Below are 19,278 nucleotides of genomic sequence, written 5' to 3'. Positions count from 1 at the left end.
ATTCAGGGCAACATGAAGGATAACGTCTTCAGTCAGTGGGATAAGATTGAGGAAGGCGCTGCCAGCACAAACTCGATTTAAGGCCACAATACAACAAAACAGAGGAGCAGAGTTAGGCCATTTGGCCCGTCGAGTCTGCTCCGCCATTCAGTCATGGCAGATTCCATCTCCCCCTCCTCAGACCCATTGCCCGGCCAGACCGAGCCAGATCCAAAACGATTTAAACTTTGAAGAGAATTTTGGATGGGTACATGGATGGTAGGGATATGGAGGGCTATGATCCCGGTGCGGGTCGACGAGAGTAGGCGGCTTAAATAGTTCGACACAGGCTAGATGAACCGAACTGCCTATTTCTAGGCTGTACTTTTTCATGGCCCTGTTAGTATAACTCCGCAAGAGTCCTCGGAGGTTGACCAAATCTCCCCAAACTCCAAACGAAATAAATCCGTCGGTCTAATTTTAGGCAATGATTTATCAGAACAAGTTTTTAGGATCAGCTATTTTAAATTGTGTGTTTCAATTAATAAGATTATCATAAAAAGCAAAGAAGCGTTTTTAATGTCCTCCCTGGTGACTGGTGTTGCGTATATATACAACAGATAGTGAATGCAGTCTACTGTATACTTAAAGCTTCCAATAGCAATGCATGCAGCTCCAAAAATCTTGGGGTTGGCCATTTCCTATATCGTCATTGCAGTCATCGGCATTCCTGGTAAAGCCTTGGTCTTTGTTACCTACCTGCAAAATGTTTTGAAATGTTCCTTCACCGCTGTGAATCCTGGTATTGTCGCTTTCTGTCAAGTGCAGATTTGTGTTATTATTCCTGTATCTTTGCTACTGTTTAGTTGCGTCATTTTTACTGAATATTTAGTTTATTTTCGTGCATTTTAACGTAACTTACTGCTTTACAGTTTCTAATCTTCAGTAGTCTGATACGTAATACGTTTTTGTTAAACACAAGCAAGTCTGCAGATACTGGAAATCCAAAGCAACACACGCAAAGTGCTGGAGGAACTCAGCATGTCAGGCAGCGCCTAAAGAAAAGAGTAAACATTCGACGTTTCACGCCGAGACCCTTCATCGGGACTGGGAAGGGTCCTTCAGTCCTTATGGAGTTTCTCGGCCTGAAATGTCGACTGTTTTCTCTCTCCCCATAGATGCAGCTTACCCTGCTGTGTTCCTGCAGCATTTTCTCCGTTTTCCTCCTCTTTTTCCATTCTGATGGTAAACACCCAACTGTAGTGGAAGTGATTTCTATTTCGTTAAGAGTTGGAGGAGATTTGGTTTATCTCCCAGTTTCTATAGATGTCATCACCTCTCTGGACAACCGATAGTGAACCAGAAAATCTGCCGTTTAAATACCTACCTCCACACTTCCTGACTTACCGGATCCACATTTTCCTTATGTATCTGTTCTCACGCTGTTTTCGAAACACCCCACGTCCTGGTTGGCCTGCTGCGTTCACCAGCAACTTTGATGTATGTTGCATGCAATTTTTTTGTCAGGTTGACTTTGAAACTGTTCACAGAAGTGCCCCCTGTGTTCATAGATAGCGGGGAGGATTGTGCCGTGATGGAACTGGCTCAGTCTACAGCCCTCTGCGGCCTCTCGCAATCCTGGGAATTGAAGTGTCCATACCCGGCTGTGATGCAACAATTCGGAAAGTTGTGCACCGTACATCTATAGAAACTCGGAGACAAACCAAATCTCCTCAAACTCTTAACGAAGTAGAAATCACTTACACTACAGTTGAGTGTTTACCATCGGAATGAAAAGAGAGGAGGAAAACGGAGAAAATGCTGCAGGAACACAGCAGGGTAAGCTGCATCTATGGGGAGAGAGAAAACAGTCGACATTTCAGGCCGAGAAACTCCATAAGGACTGAAGGACCCGTCCCAGTCCCGATGAAGGGTCTCGGCCTGAAACGTCGACTGCACCTTTTCCTACAGATGCTGCCTGGCCTGCTGCGTTCACCAGCAACTTTTATGTGTGTTGCTTGAATTTCCAGCATCTGCAGAATTCCTGTTGTTTACCGAGAACATCACATGGTCTGTTGTTGTTCGTTCATCGTTAACGTCGATCAGGACCTCGACACCATTATGATGGTGTCGAGACTAGCGCGTGATTTGGATTTAAGTGAGGGAGAGTTGCGCAGCGTCAGTCTCACTTTCTCTTCTCAATTCCCATCTGGATCCAGTGGCAAGACAGAGTCGAGACGGCTGGAGATGGGACTAGGCGCAGTGGATGACCAGGACATCTTCTGTGTCTTGTCCTGCTCTACGCGATCCACGACGCTTGCAGAGACCGCCTTCTTGACCGTTGGACCTTCCGTTGGTCTCGTCCGCTCAATCCGCCGGAGTCTGTCTTCACATGTTGGGATAGACAACTCCCTATTTCACCGAGGGTTTGAGACCCGTCGGTTACCCTCACCTGGTTTAGCCGGCTTGTCGAAGCCGCTGCCCGGGGTGTGGCCGCTGTCGCATGCAAACAGTTACGGGGGAGCCACAGGTGAGAGCTGAGTGCCAGGTGGGGACCAAAGGAGGACTAACTGCCTTGAAAAGGACGCGACATGTTCCCCTATCAGATGTGCTACCCCTCCCTGACACCCCTTACACCACTTACACTACATGGTCTGTATATTCCGGCTGTGTGTTGAAAAAGGCAAAACAGCGCCTTTTTCATCTCAGACGGTTGAAGAAGTTTAGTATGTGTCCTCAAATCCTAAGGACTTTCTACAGGGGCACAATTGAGAGCGTCCTGACTGGCTGCATCACTGCCTGGTATGGGAACTGTACTTCCCTCAATCGCAGGACTCTGCAGAGAGTGGTGCGGATAGCCCAGTGCATCTGCAGTTGTGAACTTCCTATGACTCTGGACATTTACAAGGATAGGTCACCCCAACCACAAACTTTTCCAGGAAACGGTACCGTAGCATAAAAGCCAAGATCAAAAAGCTGTGGGACAGCTTCTTCCGCCAGGCCATCAGACTGATTAATTCACGCTGATATAATTCTATTTCTATGCTATACGGTATTGACTGTCCTGTTGTACATGCTATTTATTACAAATTACTATAAATTGAAGTTTGCACATTTAGACGGGAGACGTAAAGATTTTTACTCCTCATGTATGTGAAGGATGTAAGTGATAAAATCAATTCAATTAACATGCACACACATATTCTCACATCACACACTCACGACTCACAATGACTGCCACGCTAAATCACTGATACCCTTCCTCTGTTGCAGCTAACTTGACCGTGATTGCGGTGATGCTCCGCAGACGATGCGGTCTCTCCGGGTGTACCACTGTCTACCTGCTGTCGATGGCGATGACGGATCTCCTGGTCATTATCACCGGCGTCATTTTAAACCGGGTTGTTTCCATGACTTTACCGTCCAGTTTCCTGAACTTCTCTCCGGCCTGCAACGTGAACGTCGCGGGAGCTTTCGCTGTGAAAGACTGCTCCGTCTGGGTGATGGTCATGTTCACTTTTGATCGCTTTGTGGCCATTTGCTGCCAACACTTCAAAGCGAAATATTGCACGGAGCGAACGGCGGCTGTAGTGATCGGAACCGTTAGTGCCATCAGCTGTTTCAAGAACACATTTTGGGGTTTTATATTTGCACCTCCACACAGCAACGAGCCCACAACGTGCAAAGTTAGGCCAGCATTTTATACCTCGCCTGGCTGGATAGCCTACGACTGGATTGATGTCATTTTAACCCCTTGTTTGCCAATCGTTTTAATTTTGCTGTTCAACTTCCTCACCATCAGACACATTGTGAGGGCCATTAAAACCCGCAGGAGACTCCAGGGCGGCGGGAACAGTGAGAGTCAGAGAGACCCGGAGACGGACAACCGGAGGAAGTCTATCGTCCTGCTCCTAAGTATCTCGGGTATCTTCATCGTTTTGTGGATACTGGTGCTCATATCGGTCCTGTATATTCGTATTGCCAGCGTCACTTACTTTACAGGTTCCAATTTCAATGATATAGCATTTCTGCTGGAAGAGAGCGGGTACATGCGGCAGTTCCTGAGTTCCTGCGTGAACCCATTTATTTATGCCGGGACACAGAGGAAGATCAGAGACGAGATAAAACTAGGGGTCAAATATCCACTGACTCTTATTAATAAATTTGTAAAATGAACCCTTCTTCTTGGAGAACAGTTATCGTTGCAAACCACCGTTGCCTTCGTTTCTACCATGTCCTCTGCTCAGTTATAAAGTCAAAATCAAAGTCAAAGCCGAGTTTATTGTCATAAGCGTAAGTACTGAAAGGCTGACCAACACCTCCCCACCGCACCACCCACCACCACTACTTTGTAAGTTCCTGTCAGACTCAGCTCGCCTACTCCTGTACCTCTTCAGTTGAGGACTTGTCGTACCATCCGAGGTTGGTCCTCCACCTTTGATCCTCACCTGGCACACAGCAGTCACCTGTGTCTCCAAGTAAGCTGCTCGCATGCCGCGCGGCTTTCCCCGGGCAACGGCCTCGACAGGCTGCCCCATCCAGGTGAGAGCAGCCGTCGGGTATTTTGTTAAACCCTCGGTGACCTCGGGCTTGCCTACCCAAAGCATGTGTAGACAGGATATGGCGGACTCCGTGAAGGAAACCATCAGCTGGTTCAACGGGCGGGAAGGCGTTTCCCAGCACGCGTTGTGGAACGCGATGAGCACGGCAAGACAGGTAGATCGCTCTGGCCATCCGCTGCACCCTGACCTATCTCCAGTCGTCTTGACTCTCGTTTTGCCGCTGGACGAGAGAGTGAGGTTGACGACCTACACAACTCTCCCTCACTTTAACAAAACTCACTTCCAAGTCACGACATCCAAACCAGGGACGTTAATGATCCTCATCGCTCGCGATGGACGCGCGCACGCACACACACCTCTTCTTCTTCTTAACCCATCAACCCTACTGGGCATAGGCTGCCGACGCTAGCTCGCCAGAGTCCTCAGTCCCCGGCCACTCTTTCACCTTGTTTACAGGTGTAGCCCATCTTCTTGGTGGATCCTTCCTCTCCCAGAGATGAAGCCTTTGGAGATTCTGTTGGTGCTCCTGTAGTTCTGAGTTTTTACGAGGAAGGTTTGCTAGCCCCAGGACCGACCTTCTTCCTTTCGCAGCCGGGTTTGGGCCTGACAATGCTGAAGTTACTCCAGTAACTTGCGTCACGCTATGCACATACAATCAATCTATGTTTATAAGCTATCGTGTATATTTACAATATATGTATTGGGTGTTTTCTCATTGCGATCTTTATCTCGTATGTTCTTTTTATACTGCATCAGATTCGGAATAACAAATATTTCGTTCTCTTTTACAATTCTGTACGAGAAATGTCATTAAACAATCTTAAATCCTAAGTTTACATGTATGCCCAGGTGCAATGAAAAACATAGTTACAGTAGCATCATAGGCACATTACATATAATCGTCATCATTATGCGCCGTGTCGTATCATATCGGGGTATTTCTGTGACCTATGATTGTTCTGAGCAAACTGTTCTGCAGAGATGGTTTGCCATTGCCTTCTTCTGGGCGGTGTGTTTACAAGGAAGGCAACAGAAAAGAAATTATAGGCCAGTTAGCCTAACCTCAGTGGTTGAGAAAGTGTTGGAGTTTATTATTAAGGACGAGGTTTCGAGGTACTTCGAGACTAATGACAAAATAAGTCAAAGTCAGCATGGTTTCTGTACAGGGAAATCTTGCCTGACGAATGTGTAAGTGTTATTCGAGGAAGTAACAAGCAGGTTGGACAAAAGAGAGACAGTGGATGTTATTTACTTGGATTTTTAGAAGGCTTTCGATAAGATGCCACACATGAGGCTGCCGAACAAGATAAAATCCTATGGCGTTACAGGAAAGCTACTGGCATGGATAGTGGAATGGCTGACAGGTAGGAGGCAGCGAGTGGAAATAGAAGGGGCCTTTCCTGGTTGTATACCAGTGACTAGTGGTGTTCCTCAGGGTTCAAAATTGGGACCGCTGCCTTTCCCATAGTTTGCCAATTATTTAGATAATGGAATTGATGGTTTTATGGCAAAGCTTTCAATAGCAATGCATGCAACTCCAAGAATCATGGGGTTGCTCATTTCCTATATCGTCATTGCAGTCATCGGCATTCCTGGTAAAGCCTTGGTCTTTATTACCCACCTGCAAATGTTTTGAAATATTCCTTCACTGCTGTGTATACTGGTATCGTCGCTTTCTGTCAAATGCAGATTTGTGTTATTACTCCTGTATCATAGCTACTGTTTACTTCCGCCATTTTAATTGAATATTTAATTTGTTTCAGTACATTTTAACATTATTTACTGCTTTAAAAATTTTAATCTTCAGTGGTTTGATACATAATAGATCGTCTTTTGTTAAGCACAAGCAAGTCTGCAGATGTTGGAAATCCAAAGCAACACACGCAAAGTGCTGGAGAAACTCAGCAGGTCAGGCAGCATTTAAGGAAAGGAGTAAACATTCGACGTTTCACGCCGAGACCCTTCATCGGGACTGGGAAGGGTCCTTCAATCCTTATGAAGTTTCTCGGCCTGAAATGTCGACTGTTTTCTCTCTCCCCATAGATGCAGCTTACCCTGCTGTGTTCCTGCAGCATTTTCTCCGTTTTCCTCCTCTTTTTCCATTCTGATGGTAAACACCCAAATATAGTGGAAGTAATTTCTATTTCGTTAGGAGTTTGAAGAGATTTGGTTTGTCTCCGAGTTTCTATAGATGTACGGTGAAAAACTTTCCGAATTGTTGTGTCACAGCCGGGTATGGACACTTCAATTCCCAGGATTGCGAGAGGCCGCAGAGGGCTGTAGACTGAGTCATTTCCATCACGGCACAATCCTCCCCGCTATCTATGAACACAGGGGGCACTTCTGTGAACAGTTTCAAACAAAATCTGACACAAAATTGCATTTCCCCAGGACGTGGGGTGTTTCGAAAACAGCGTGAGAACAGATACATAGGCAAAATATGGATCCGGTAAATCAGGAAGTGTGAATTTTCCGATTCAATGTCGGGGCTCCAGAGAGGTGATGACAGTAAATTGATAAAGAGTGTAATTTGAAAGATTGGTCCAGATGGATTGGCTTTTACTTCAACAAGTGGAGAAAAGAGGAGGAACTCATGGCGTGATAGGGCTTCATATTGTTATTTTGGTGAAGGAGAATAAATTTGAGGTATCGTACAGTACAGGGTGATTGAATAATGCGCTTACTTGTGACGCAGGTAGGAGGGAACAGAGTGAAATGCAGAATTTGATTAGTAGATGAAGACGTGTATGTGAAAGGAAGACCCGACAGAACGTAGCTTTGCTATAGTGACCTGCGATTTTACTGAGTTGTGAAGATTTACAATGATGCCCCAGTTTGTACACTGTATCTGTGCCCGTGGAAAATGTCTTAGCAGGCTTTTTAGCCCCTATGCCTGCAACGCCATCCAAACACCTGTTCAAATGTGGTTTAACTATTCATATCCTGAATTGCTTTCGGGGAAGTAAATTCCAAGCATCCATCTGGTGCCTTCATAGAAACCATAGAAACTACAGCACAGAAACAGGCCTTTTGGCCCTTCTTGGCTGTGCCGAACCATTTTCTGCCTAGTCCTACTGACCTGTGCACGGACCATATCCCTCCATACCCCTCCCATCCATGTATCTGTCCAATTTATTCTTAAATGTTAAAAAAGAACCCGCATTTACCACCTGGTCTGGCAGCTCATTCCATACTCTCACCACTCTCTGTGTGAAGAAGCCCCTCCTAATGTTCCCTTTAAACTTTTCCCCCCTCACCCTTAACCCATGTCCTCTGGTTTTTTTCTCCCCTTGCCTCAGTGGAAAAAGCCTGCTTGCATTCACTCTATCTATACCCATCATAATTTTATATACCTCTATCAAATCTCCCCTCATTCTTCTACGCTCCAGGGAATAAAGTCCTAACCTATTCAACCTTTCTCTGTAACTGAGTTTCTCAAGTCCCGGCAACATCCTTGTAAACCTTCTCTGCATTCTTTGAACCTTATTTATATCCTTCCTGTAATTTAGTGACCAAAACTGAACACAATACTCCAGATTCGGCCTCACCAATGCCTTATACAACCTCATCAAAACATTCCAGCTCTTATACTCAATACTTTGATTAATAAAGGCCAATGTACCAAAAGCTCTCTTTACGACCCTATCTACCTGTGACGCCACTTTTAGGGAATTTTGTATCTGTATTCCCAGATCCCTCTGTTCTACTGCAGTCCTCAGTGCCTTACCATTAACCCTGTATGCTCTACCTTGGTTTGTCGTTCCAACGTGCAATACCTCACACTTGTTTGTATTAAACTCCATCTGCCATTTTTCAGCCCATTTTTCCAGCTGGTCCAAGTCCCCCTGCAGGCTCTGAAAACCTTCCTCACTGTGTACTACACCTCCAATCTTTGTATCATTAGCAAATTTGCTGATCCAATTTACCACATTATCATCCAGATCATTAATATAGATGACAAATAACAATGGACCCAGCACTGATCCCTGTGGCACACCACAAGTCACAGGCCTCCACTCGGAGAAGCAATTCTCTACTAGCACTCTTTGGCTTCTTCCATTGAGCCAATGTCTAATCCAATTTACCACCTCTTCATGTATACCTAGCGACTGAATTTTCCTAACTAACCTCCCATGCGGAAGAGTCGTCGATGTCATTGTTGTGGGTGAACAGGGGTTCCCAGTCTGGGGTCCACTGATCCCTTGCTTAATGGTATTGGTCCATGGCAATGAAAAGGTTGGGATCCCATGTACTAGAAGGAAAAGTATTGGAGTAGAATAAATTCGTAGGAAATAAAAACGGATTTTACTCAGAATTTTCAGTTATAAGGAAAAGGTGAGGAAAACGCTATAGATCAGTGACGTTGAGGTTTTCACTGGAAGGTAGCTTTCCTGCTAGCGTTGTTTTTCCACAGAGGCTGACTCTCTGGCAAAATCCAACCGAATTAAGCCCCTAAGATCCCTCGTTTACTCTCTATATACCCATGACTGTGTCACCACCCACAGCTCCAATCTGCTAATTAAATTTGCTGACGGTACTACACTGATTGGCCGAATCTCAAATAATAATGAGGCAGCCTACGGAGAGGAAGTCATCACCCTGACACACTGGTGTCAAGAAAACAACCTCTCTCTCAATGTCGCAAAATCAAAGCAGCTGGTCGTGGTCTACAGGAGGAATGGAGACTGGCTTAACCCTATTGGCATCAAAGGATCTGGGGTTGAGAGGATGATCAGCTTTATGTTCCTCGGCGTACACATCACGGAGGACCTCACGTGGCCTGTACGTACCAGCTGTGTGGTGAAAAATACAGAACAGCGCCTCTTTCACCTCAGACGGTTGAGAGTGTTTGGTATGAGTCCCCAAATCCTAAGAAAATATAGGGGCAGAATATAGGGGCACCTTACAGTACTTGCACTTATGATAATAAACAAGGCTTCGACTTTGATTTTGACGTTATGCCTGAGCAGGCGACACGATAGAAACGAAGACAACGGTAGTTTGCAACGTTAGCTGTTCTCCAGCAGTAACAATTTTTCATTTTACAAATTTATTAATAAGAGTCAGTGGATATCTGAACCCCAGCTTTATCTCGTCTCTGATGTTACTCTGTGTCCCGGCATAAATAAATGGGTTCACGCAGGAACAGAGGAATTGCAGCATGTACCCGCTTTCTTCCAGAGGAAATATTATGTCATTGAAATTGGAACCTGTAAAGTAAGTGACGCTGGCAATGCGAACATACATGTCGGTTATCAGCAGCATTATCCACAAGAGGATGAAGATACCCGAGATACTTAGGAGCAGGACGATAGACTTTCTGCGACTGTCCGTCTCCGGGTCTCTGTGACTCTCACTGTGCCCGCCGCCCTGGAGTCTCCTGCGGATCCGAATTGCCCTCACAATGTGTCTGATGGTGAGGAAGTTGAACAGCAAAATTAGAACGAATGGCAAACAAGGGGTTAAAACGCTATCGATCCAGTCATAGGCTATCCAGCCAGGCGAGGTATAAAATGCTGACCTCATTTTGCACGTTGTGGACTCGTTGTTGTGCGGCGGTACAAATATAAAACCCATAAATATGTTTTTGAAACAGCTGATGGCGCTAACCGTTCCGATCACCACAGCCGCCGTTCGCTCCATGCAATATTTCGCTTTGAAGTGTTGGCAGCAAATGGCCACAAAGCGATCAAAAGTGAACATCACCATCACCCAGACGGAGCAGTCTCTCACAGCGTAACCTCCCGCGACGTTCACGTTGCAGGCCGGAGAGAAGTTCAGGAAACTGGACGGTAAAGTCATGGGAACAACCCGGTTTAAAATGACGCCGGTGATAATGACCAGGAGATCCGTCATCGCCATCGACAGCAGGTAGACAGTGATACACCCGGAGAGACCGCATCGTCCGCGGAGCATCACCGCAATCACGGTCAAGTTAGCTGTAACAGAGGAAGGGTATCAGTGATTTAGCGTGGCGGTCATTGTGAGTCGTGAGTGTGTGATGTGAGAATTTGTGTGTGTGTGTGTGTGTGTGTGTGTGTGTGTGTGTGTGTGCGTGTGAGAGAGAGAGAGCATGGTGTAACTGGTCTGCATTGTGTGTGTGCTGAATGCGCACTGTATTTAATTTTGTATGCGGTGTGCATTTGGTTTGAATATCAGTGGTGTATATTCGCTTTTTAAATGTGTGTGAGACAAGGAAGTAAAAGAATGAAACTCGTAGGTGAACTTATTCAGTGTGAACTATACCGTTTTGAATCTGTTCCAATTAATTTCTCTCAGTTGTTTAACTTTGCGCTGATGTTGCAGACTAGTTCATTACGGATCTGTGGGAGAAAAAAAATTGGAGCAAGAAAGCTACCTTCCACTGAAAACCTCAACCACAGATCTATGGTGTTTTACTCACCTTTTCCATAGAACTGAAAATTCTGAGTAAAAGCTCAGAATCTTTTCCTACTAATTTATTTCCCTCCAATATTTTTCCTTCTAGTACATGGGTTCCCAACCTCTTTTTATGCATGGAACAATACCATTAAGCAGGGGGTCCGCGGTAAGCAGATCATTGTCACCGGCTGCTCTTCTTCTGAGGACAACCAGATGGATGCTCGGAATTTACTTCCCAAAAGCAATCTAGTGCACATTTGGATGGGTGTTTGAATAACGCTGTAGGCATAGGGGCTAAAAAATAGGATGAGACGTTTTCCACTGTCACAGATACAATGCCAACTGGTCCATCTTCATAATAGTAAAATCTTATGTAAGGGGTTTATTTTATGTTATTGCTAAAGCTAATAAAATGGCTTCTTTGTTATGTTAAAAATAAAATGGCTTCTCTGTGATGTTAACTGCTGAGACGGTGGTTCTCTCTTAGCAGCTTGTTTGGGTTATATTGCTGATAACGAGAATTGTATTCATTTGCTAACCAACTGGGATAGATGTTATTCTTTCTTGTGTGTCTGTAAGCTATTGTTTTCGCGGGTTTGGGGGCAGAAGGCGCAATGGGGACAGAGAGAGAGGAGAAATGATGCTGTAAAATGGGCGATGGAACGGACCCCGAGCGGGAGTCCAAAGCCCAGGGTTTTCGGGAGCAGAACCGAAGAGGAAGGACGTGCTGGACGCGCGCTGGGGTCGACAACTGTGGTTGGTCTCAGGCGGCAGGTCGAGGGGGTCGGAGGGGATCGAATGGCGGAAAGAAGACCCCGTTCATTGAGCTCCAACTGTTGTGCACGAAGTGGTTGAACTTTGATAAGTTTGGCGCCTTTTACTTTCCTTTTATATTGTATCTCTATTAATTACATAGTTGGAGTAAGATCTATTAAGTGTAATCATTTAAACGCATATGGTGTACTGTTTGTTATTTGACATGGTGGGGTATATCACACAGCATCTACACAAACTGAGTCCCCCCAGACGAAAGCGAGCTGAGCGAGCCTGATGCTTACCAGAGGGATACACTTATGTCACCACTGCAAAGCTACACACTCTCCGATGTTGTTTTCACATACACGACTTCATCCACCAAACAACCTCTGTCTTACACTCTGCTCCGTCCCACTTGCACCACCAGTAACTTGCTCTGTGCAAACTACATGTTGTTTAGAATATCCCGCACGTATTCTTCTTCACCAATAACAACATTATCAAGCCCTCTTACACCAAGCTCCTCTCCTTGTTTCCACTTGTTTGAAGTAAAATCCAATTCTTCTGGACCAATCTTTCAAATTGCACTCTTTATAAATTCACTGTCATCACATCTCTGGAGCCAAGACATTGAATCACAAAATCTCCACCCCACACTTCCTGACTTACTGGGACCTCATTCCCCATGTTCTCAAGCTGCTTTCGAAACAAACCACGTCCTGATAAAATGCAATTTAGTGTCACATCTTGTTTGAAACTGATCTCAAAGTGCCCCATGTGCTCATAGATGGTGGGGAGGATTGTGCTGTGATGGGACTGGCTCAGTCTACAGCCTCTTGCAGCCTCTTGCAACCCTGAGAACTGCAGCCTCCATACTACGGCTGCGGCTCAACAATTCAGAATGCTCTCCAGCGAAGATCAAGGAAACAGATCATCAATGACAGGCAATTCGAAGAACTTCTAGTGGGACGGGAAATAAATCACATGGAAGGCATTCAAGGGTGTTGTTGAGAATTTTCTTGGCGACTAAGGAGCAGCTGGCTGACAACATGCTTCAAGTGTCCAAAACCATGAAGTGTAACATGTCACTAAAGATACATTTTCTGCATTCCCATTTAGACTTCTTCCCTCCAAATATTTGCGCTGTCAGTGACAAGCATGGTGAAAGATTTCACCAGGACATTGCCATCATGGAGAAACGACATCAGGGCAACTAGAATCCATCAATGCTGGATGATTATTGTTGAACACTTAAGCTAGAGGCCTCAGACATTGAGTAGAAATAAAAACCGTGAACAAAACACTTTAGCTCGGTTGAACTATTGCAAAACGTCAGCACTGTCATGTAATAAAACACACCATAAGACCATAGACCATAAGATATAGGAGCAGAAGTAGGCCATTCAGCCCACCAAGTCTGCTCCGCCATTCAATCATGGGCTGATCCAATTCATCCCCACTCCCCTGCTTTCACCCCATACCCTTTGATGCCCTGGCTCATCAAGAACCCATTTCTCGCTGCCTTAAACACACCCAATGACTTGGCCTCCACAGCCCTTCTTGGCAACAAATTCCACAGATTTACCACCCTCTGACTAAAGTAATTTCTCCGCATCTCTGTTCTAAATGGACGTCCTTCAATCCTGAGGTCGTGCCCTCTTGTCCTAGACTTCCCCACCATGGGAAATAACTTTGCCATATCTTATCTGTTCAGGTCTTTTATATTCAATAAAAGTTAATTTCTTGTTTCTCTAAATTCGTATGTGATACAAGTAGGCTGAAATTATATTTGTGTTCAGCTTCAAGCAGTCTATCGTGACCAAACAAAAAAAAATCATAGGAATCAACATTTCTGAAAAAAAAATGCTGTCCAGTGTTACAGTTGTGTATTTACCATCAGGATGAAAGGAAATGGTACAATAGGAATCAGAGCCATTGAAGATTAGAAGTTGCAAAGAAGGAATTCTATTAATTGTGATAAAGTGCACGAAAATATATTAAATATTCTGTTTACTTGGCGCAACTGAGTAGTAATAAGGATACGGGAAGAATAGCAAAAGTTTGCATTTACAGAAAGCGACGATACCAGTAAACACAGCAGTGAAGCAACATTTGAAAACATTTTGTAGATAGATAATAAAAACCAAGGCTTTACCAGGAATGCCGATGACTGCAATGACAATATAGGAAATGGCCAAGCCCAAGATTCTCAGAGCTGCATGCATTGCTATTGAAAGCTTTAAGTATAGAACACACTGAATTCACTATTTGTCATATTTATACGCAACACCAGTCACTAGGGACCATATTAGATAAAAATATATTTGCTTTTTATGTTTTTTTTAAATTAATTGATACACCCAATTTAAAGTAGCTGATGCTAATATTAGTTTTGATGAATAGTTGTCTAAAAGTAGACCAGCAGACCTATTTGAAGTCTGAGGAGATTTGGTATGTCTCCGAGGACTCTTGCGGATTTAGTCTAGAGCCATCGAAAAGTACAGCACAGCGACAGGCCCATCGGCCCAACTAGTGCCGAACCATTTGAACTGCCTACTCCCATTGACCTGCACCGGGACCACAGTGCTCCATACCCCTGCTGTCCATATACCTATCCAAACTTATCTTAAACGTTAAAATCGGGCTTGCATGCAGAACCTGCGCGGGCAGATTTTTTTTTGCCCACGCTCTCGCGGCCCTCTGAGTGAAGGCGTTTCCCCTCATGTCTTCCTTAACCTTTTCACCTTTCACCCTTAACCCCTGACCTCTAGTTGTAGTCCCACCAAATCTCAGTGGAAGAAGTCTGATTGCACTTACCCTTTATATAACCCTCCTAATTCGCCTCTTAAATTACGTTCCACGGAATAAAGTCTTCACCTTTTCAATCATTCCGCATAACCTGGGGCCTCCGGACCCGCAAAATCCTTGTAAGTAGATTCAGGGTGGAGAGCATTCTGAGTTGTTGCATCACAGCCCGGTATGGAGGGTCCAGTTTACAGGATTGATAGAGGTTGCAGAGGGTCGTAGACTGAGCCAAGTCCATCACGGCACAATCCTCCGCACAATCAAGGACATCTACAGGTAGTGGTGCCTCAGGAAGCCGACATTCATCACTAATGGCCCCCACCATCTGGAGCACGAGGAAGTATTGGAGATTGAAGACTCACACTAAATGATATACAAAGAGCCTCCTGCCCCCTGCTATTAGATTTCTGTAGCGTCCATGTACAATATCTCGGATTTCCCAATCTTATCACAATCAACAGAAAATCTGCAGATGCTAGAAATCGAAGCGACACACACAAAATACCGGAGGAACTCTGCAGGCCAGGCAGCATCTATGGGAAAAAAAAGTACAGTCGACGTTTCGGGCCGAGACCCTTCGGCAGGTCTAGTAGGGTTTCCTATTCTTAATGTCTTTGCACTGTACCGCTGACACAAAACGACAAATGCCACGTCATATATGTCAGCGATAATGAGCCTGATTGTGACGTTGTCCAGCTCACACTGCACGAGGGTATCAACACGCTGCCATTAGACCATAAGACGTAGGAGAAAAATGAGGCCATCTGGCCCATCGAGTCTGCCCCGCCATTCAATCATAGCTGATCGGAATGTGACGGAGAGCACTCGATAAACGCACTCCTTAGGTGAATCTGGCAGAGGGGGAGTGGTGAAGTAAAGGCCTGGGAAGCTAATAGATGAAAGAGAAAAAGGGCAGGAGAAGGAGGAACCTGATAGGACAGGATAGAAGACCATCGAAGAAAGGGAAGAGGAGGGAGCACCAGAGGGAGATGATGAGCAGGTAAGACGATGAGGTGAGAGAGGGAAACGGGAAATGCGCATTGTGAAGGGGGTGGGTGGGCCATTACCAGAAGTTCAAGAAGTCGATGTTCATGCCATCAGGTTGGAGGCTACCCAGACGGAATATAAGGTGTTGCTCCTCCAGCCTGCGTGTGGCTTCATCGCAGCAGTAGTGGAGGCTATTGATTGACATGTTAGCATGGGAATGGGAAGTAGAATTGAAGTGGGTAGCCACCGGGAGATCCGCTTTTTCTAGCTGATGGAGCGTAGGTGTTCGACGAAGCAATCACTCAATCTAGGTCGGGTCTCACCGATATACTGGGAGCCCTGGATACAGTAGATGACCTCAAAAGACTCACAGTTGAAGTGTCGCCTCACCAAGAAGAACCGTTTGGGGCCCTGACTGGCAGTGAGGGAGGAGGTGTAGCACTGTTCTCTTTGCACGGTTAAGTGCCAGGAGGGAGATCAGTGAGAAAGGAAGAATGGAAAAAGGAGTTGTGTAGGGGACGATCCCTGCAGAAAGTGGAACGTGGGTGTTGGGGGGGGGGTAGTAGGAGTGAATGTGCTTGGTGGTGGGATCCCGTTGGAGATGGCAGAAGTTACGTAGAACTATCTGCTGGACATGGAGGCTACTGGGGTGGTAGGTGAGGAGAAGTAGTAGCCTATCCCTGGAGGGAAGCGGGAGGAGGGGGTGAGAGCAGATGTGTGCGAAATGGAAGAGATGCAGGCGAGGGCAGCTGTGATGACGGAGGAAGGAAAGCCCCTTTCTTTGAAGAAGGAGAGCATCTCATTAGTTCTGGAATGAAAAGCCTCATCCTGACAGCAGATGCGGTGAAGATCGATGAACTGAGAGAAGGGAGTGGTATTTTTACAAGTGACAGGGTGGGAAGAGAAAAATCCAGGTAGTTCTGTGAATCAGTGGGTTTGTAAAATATCTGAGTAGATAAATTGTCACCAGAGATAGAGACAGAGAGATTGAGAAAGGGGAAGGAGGTGTCGGAAATGGATCAGGGTTGAGGGCAGGGTGGAAGTTGGAGGCAAAGCTGATTAAGTGAATGAGCTAAGCATGGCTGCAGGAAGCAGCCCCAATGCAGTCGTCGATGCAGCGTAGGAAAGGTTGGGGACTGATACTGGTGTAGGCTTGGGACATAGACTATTTTACGTAGTCAACAAATAAGCAGGCATAGCTGGGAACAATGCGAGTGCCTATGGCTACACCTTTGGTTTGGAGGATGTGGGAGGAGCCGAAGGAGAAATGATTAAAAGTGAGGATAAGTTCCGCCAGAAGAGTGGTGTTGGAGGAGAATGGGTTGAGTTTGTTACCTAGAAAGAAGCGGGGAGCTCTAAGGCGGATGGAGGTGTATAGGGACTGGACGTCCATGGTGAAGTTGAGACGATCGGGGCCGGGGCACTTGAAGCCTTGAAAAGTTCCAGAGTTTGAGAAGTGTCACGGATGTAAGTAGGAAGGGACTGAACCGGGGGGATAAAACCGAGTCGAGGTATGAAGATGTAATTTTGGTGGGGGTAGGAACTAGTCAAAACGATGGGTCTACCTGAAGAGGCGGGTTTGAGGATCTTGAGTAGGAGCTGGAAACGGAGGTGCGGGTTAAGGGAACGATGAGGTTGCTGGCAGTGGATGGGAGATCCCCAGAGTTAATAAGGTCAATGATGGAGCGGATGACAATGGCCTGGTGCTCCTTAGTGGAGTCCTTTTCGAGGAGTAAGTAAGAGGAGATGTCTGACAGTTATCGTTTGGCTTCAGCAAGATAGCGGTCAGTCCGCCAGATAACACCCCACTTTTTTCAGATCTCTCCCTCCCATTTTCAAATCTCTTACTCACTCTTCTTTCAGTTAATCCTGACGAGGGGTCTCTGCCCGAAACGTCGACTGTAGCTCTTCCTAGAGATGCTGCCTGGCCTGCTGCGTGCACCAGCAACTTTTATGTGCGTTGCTTGAAATTCCAGCATCTGCAGATTTCCCCGTGTTTACCCCTCTTATCTGCCAGTTTCATGGTGAGATTAGGATTATTACAGAAAGAATGGGGAGCAGTGCGGTCGGAAGGAGCACGATTAGAATTGGAGAGAGGAGTGGTAAAGTCGAGACGGTTGATGTCTCGTCGGCAGTGAGCAGTGAAAAGATCTAGAGCAGGCAGAAGACTAGAGCGGGGCGTCCAGACGGGAGACGGGAGAAGGGGTCATCGGTGGGGGAAGGATTGTCCTTGCCAAAGAAATAAGCACGGAGACGGGACGGCGGAAGAAGAGCTCAGCGTCATGGCGGGCGCGGAAGTCACTGAGGTGTGGGTGCAGGTGCACAAAGCTGAGTCCCTCACTAAGGACAGAACGCTCTACCTCAGAGAGGGAAAGGTCAGAGGGAATAGTGAAGACCCGGCATGGATGAGAGCTGGGATCTGAGGGAGGAAGAGTTTCGGCAGTGTCTGAGGAGAGGGGAGGGTTGGGGTTTTCAGGGAAGGTGGGTGGGAGTCTCCAGGAGCTGACGGTGGAACCTGAGGGACACGGGATTGCAGAATAGTGGTGGTAAGGGGTGACTGGGGTTCCAGCGGTAACGCGTAAAGTCCCAGCATGGCGGAGACTTATGTCGGTCATGGTCCAGGCTGGAATCGGAGGTGGAGATTGTTCAGTTGGCACTTTGACGGTGTCCAGGGTTGTGGCATCCCGCACTGATGGCGGTGGAGTCCGGGTTTTGAATCTGCTTGAGATTGTTAGAACCGTTGAGGTCGGCAGCAGGGATCGAGGTCAGGGTAAGTCCGTGCCTGCCGGCGTTGGAGACAGCAGGTTCTGAAGTCTGTAGACTTCTTCCGATCCTTGGTGGACATGACAACATCAAAGAACCGGCGATTGAAAGTGTGGATCCGACGGAGGATAAAGTATCGGACAGGTCCATTGCAGGCGGCGGGGAGAGAATCCTGGAGTTGTGGATGTCATGGTCCGGTCCATGAAATCTGCATTCCGGTTCACGGTCCGGTCCGTGGACTCAGGCCTCCGGGTCTTCCAGTTGTTCCTTGTTTCGGTTGGGTTTATCGTAGGCACCTGATTCCCATCTTACGGCTTGGAATATAAGTGGCCTTGGGGTTGTGTGTGGGCTGCGGGTTCGTCTTGTCAAGATTCCCTGGGAGCAACTTGCTGGTGGAAGGCGAGAGCGGTCACTTGCCATCTTTAGGCTGCGTTGGAGAACCATTGCTTCATGGAGCCTTGCTGTCGGTAGTCGGAGCTGTCTTTGTGGTATGGATTCGGCTGTTTCCAGGGCCAGCTGAGTGGCTGCCAGCCACTCCGAGCTAGGTAGCGATCCAGCTGCTTCCTTAGCCAGCTGAGGTTGCTGGCAGTAACTGCGACTCGGAGCAACCCCGATGCAGAGATGGAACTGTTTGGCATTCTTCGGTGTTTGTCTCTTCTTGTCCTCGCCTCCGTGGGGTAAGTCAGGCCACTCTGCCGTTGCCCTGCGGGGGGATCTGTCCCACCTTAGTGTGGAGATAAATTTGAGTCTCGGCTTGTCTCAGGATAAGTCCTGGATCTATGTCTATGTACTGTCCAGTCTCGTGTTAGTGCCGTGTTCAAGATGAGTCCCGGCTTTTTGAAGGCTAAGCCCCGGCTCTATGTTGATGTACAGTTCCCAGTCTGTCTCTGAGCTCAAACGTCGAGCCTGCAGCCTACAACCTCATCCAGTCCTGTAGCCATGTCATGTCCTTGCCTAGTTCTGGGGTCCGAGCCACAAGACACAATTTCTGGGTCCTTGTCCAGTCTCTGGCTCAGAGTCCACGCCCAGGCTCCTTGTTCCCAGT

At 46.6% G+C, this 19,278-nt stretch overlaps 1 protein-coding gene across 1 annotated transcript; it reads left to right on the top strand.

The window, feature by feature from the left end:
- The first annotated feature begins 642 nt into the window (after positions 1–642).
- LOC134353197 (neuromedin-U receptor 2-like) lies at positions 643–4,154 on the top strand. Its single transcript, XM_063061216.1, has 2 exons — positions 643–712; positions 3,253–4,154. Exons 1-2 carry the CDS (start codon positions 643–645, stop codon positions 4,152–4,154), a joined length of 972 nt encoding a protein of 323 aa, XP_062917286.1.
- The last annotated feature ends 15,124 nt before the right edge of the window (positions 4,155–19,278 follow it).

Source organism: Mobula hypostoma, chromosome 10 (genome assembly GCF_963921235.1).
Source record: "Mobula hypostoma chromosome 10, sMobHyp1.1, whole genome shotgun sequence".
Classification (NCBI taxonomy): domain Eukaryota; kingdom Metazoa; phylum Chordata; class Chondrichthyes; order Myliobatiformes; family Myliobatidae; genus Mobula; species Mobula hypostoma.
The sequence above is the reverse complement of the archived record's forward strand: the minus strand, read 5'-3'. Positions and strand labels throughout refer to the sequence as shown.

Excerpts from the sequence above, each read along its gene's own strand:
- LOC134353197 (XM_063061216.1), top strand. The coding sequence starts at position 643 with ATGCATGCAGCTCCAAAAATCTTGGGGTTGGCCATTTCCTATATCGTC. Across the intron at positions 713-3,252 it reads TGCAGTCATCGGCATTCCTG|CTAACTTGACCGTGATTGCG; the intron begins GTAAAGCCTTGG and ends CCTCTGTTGCAG.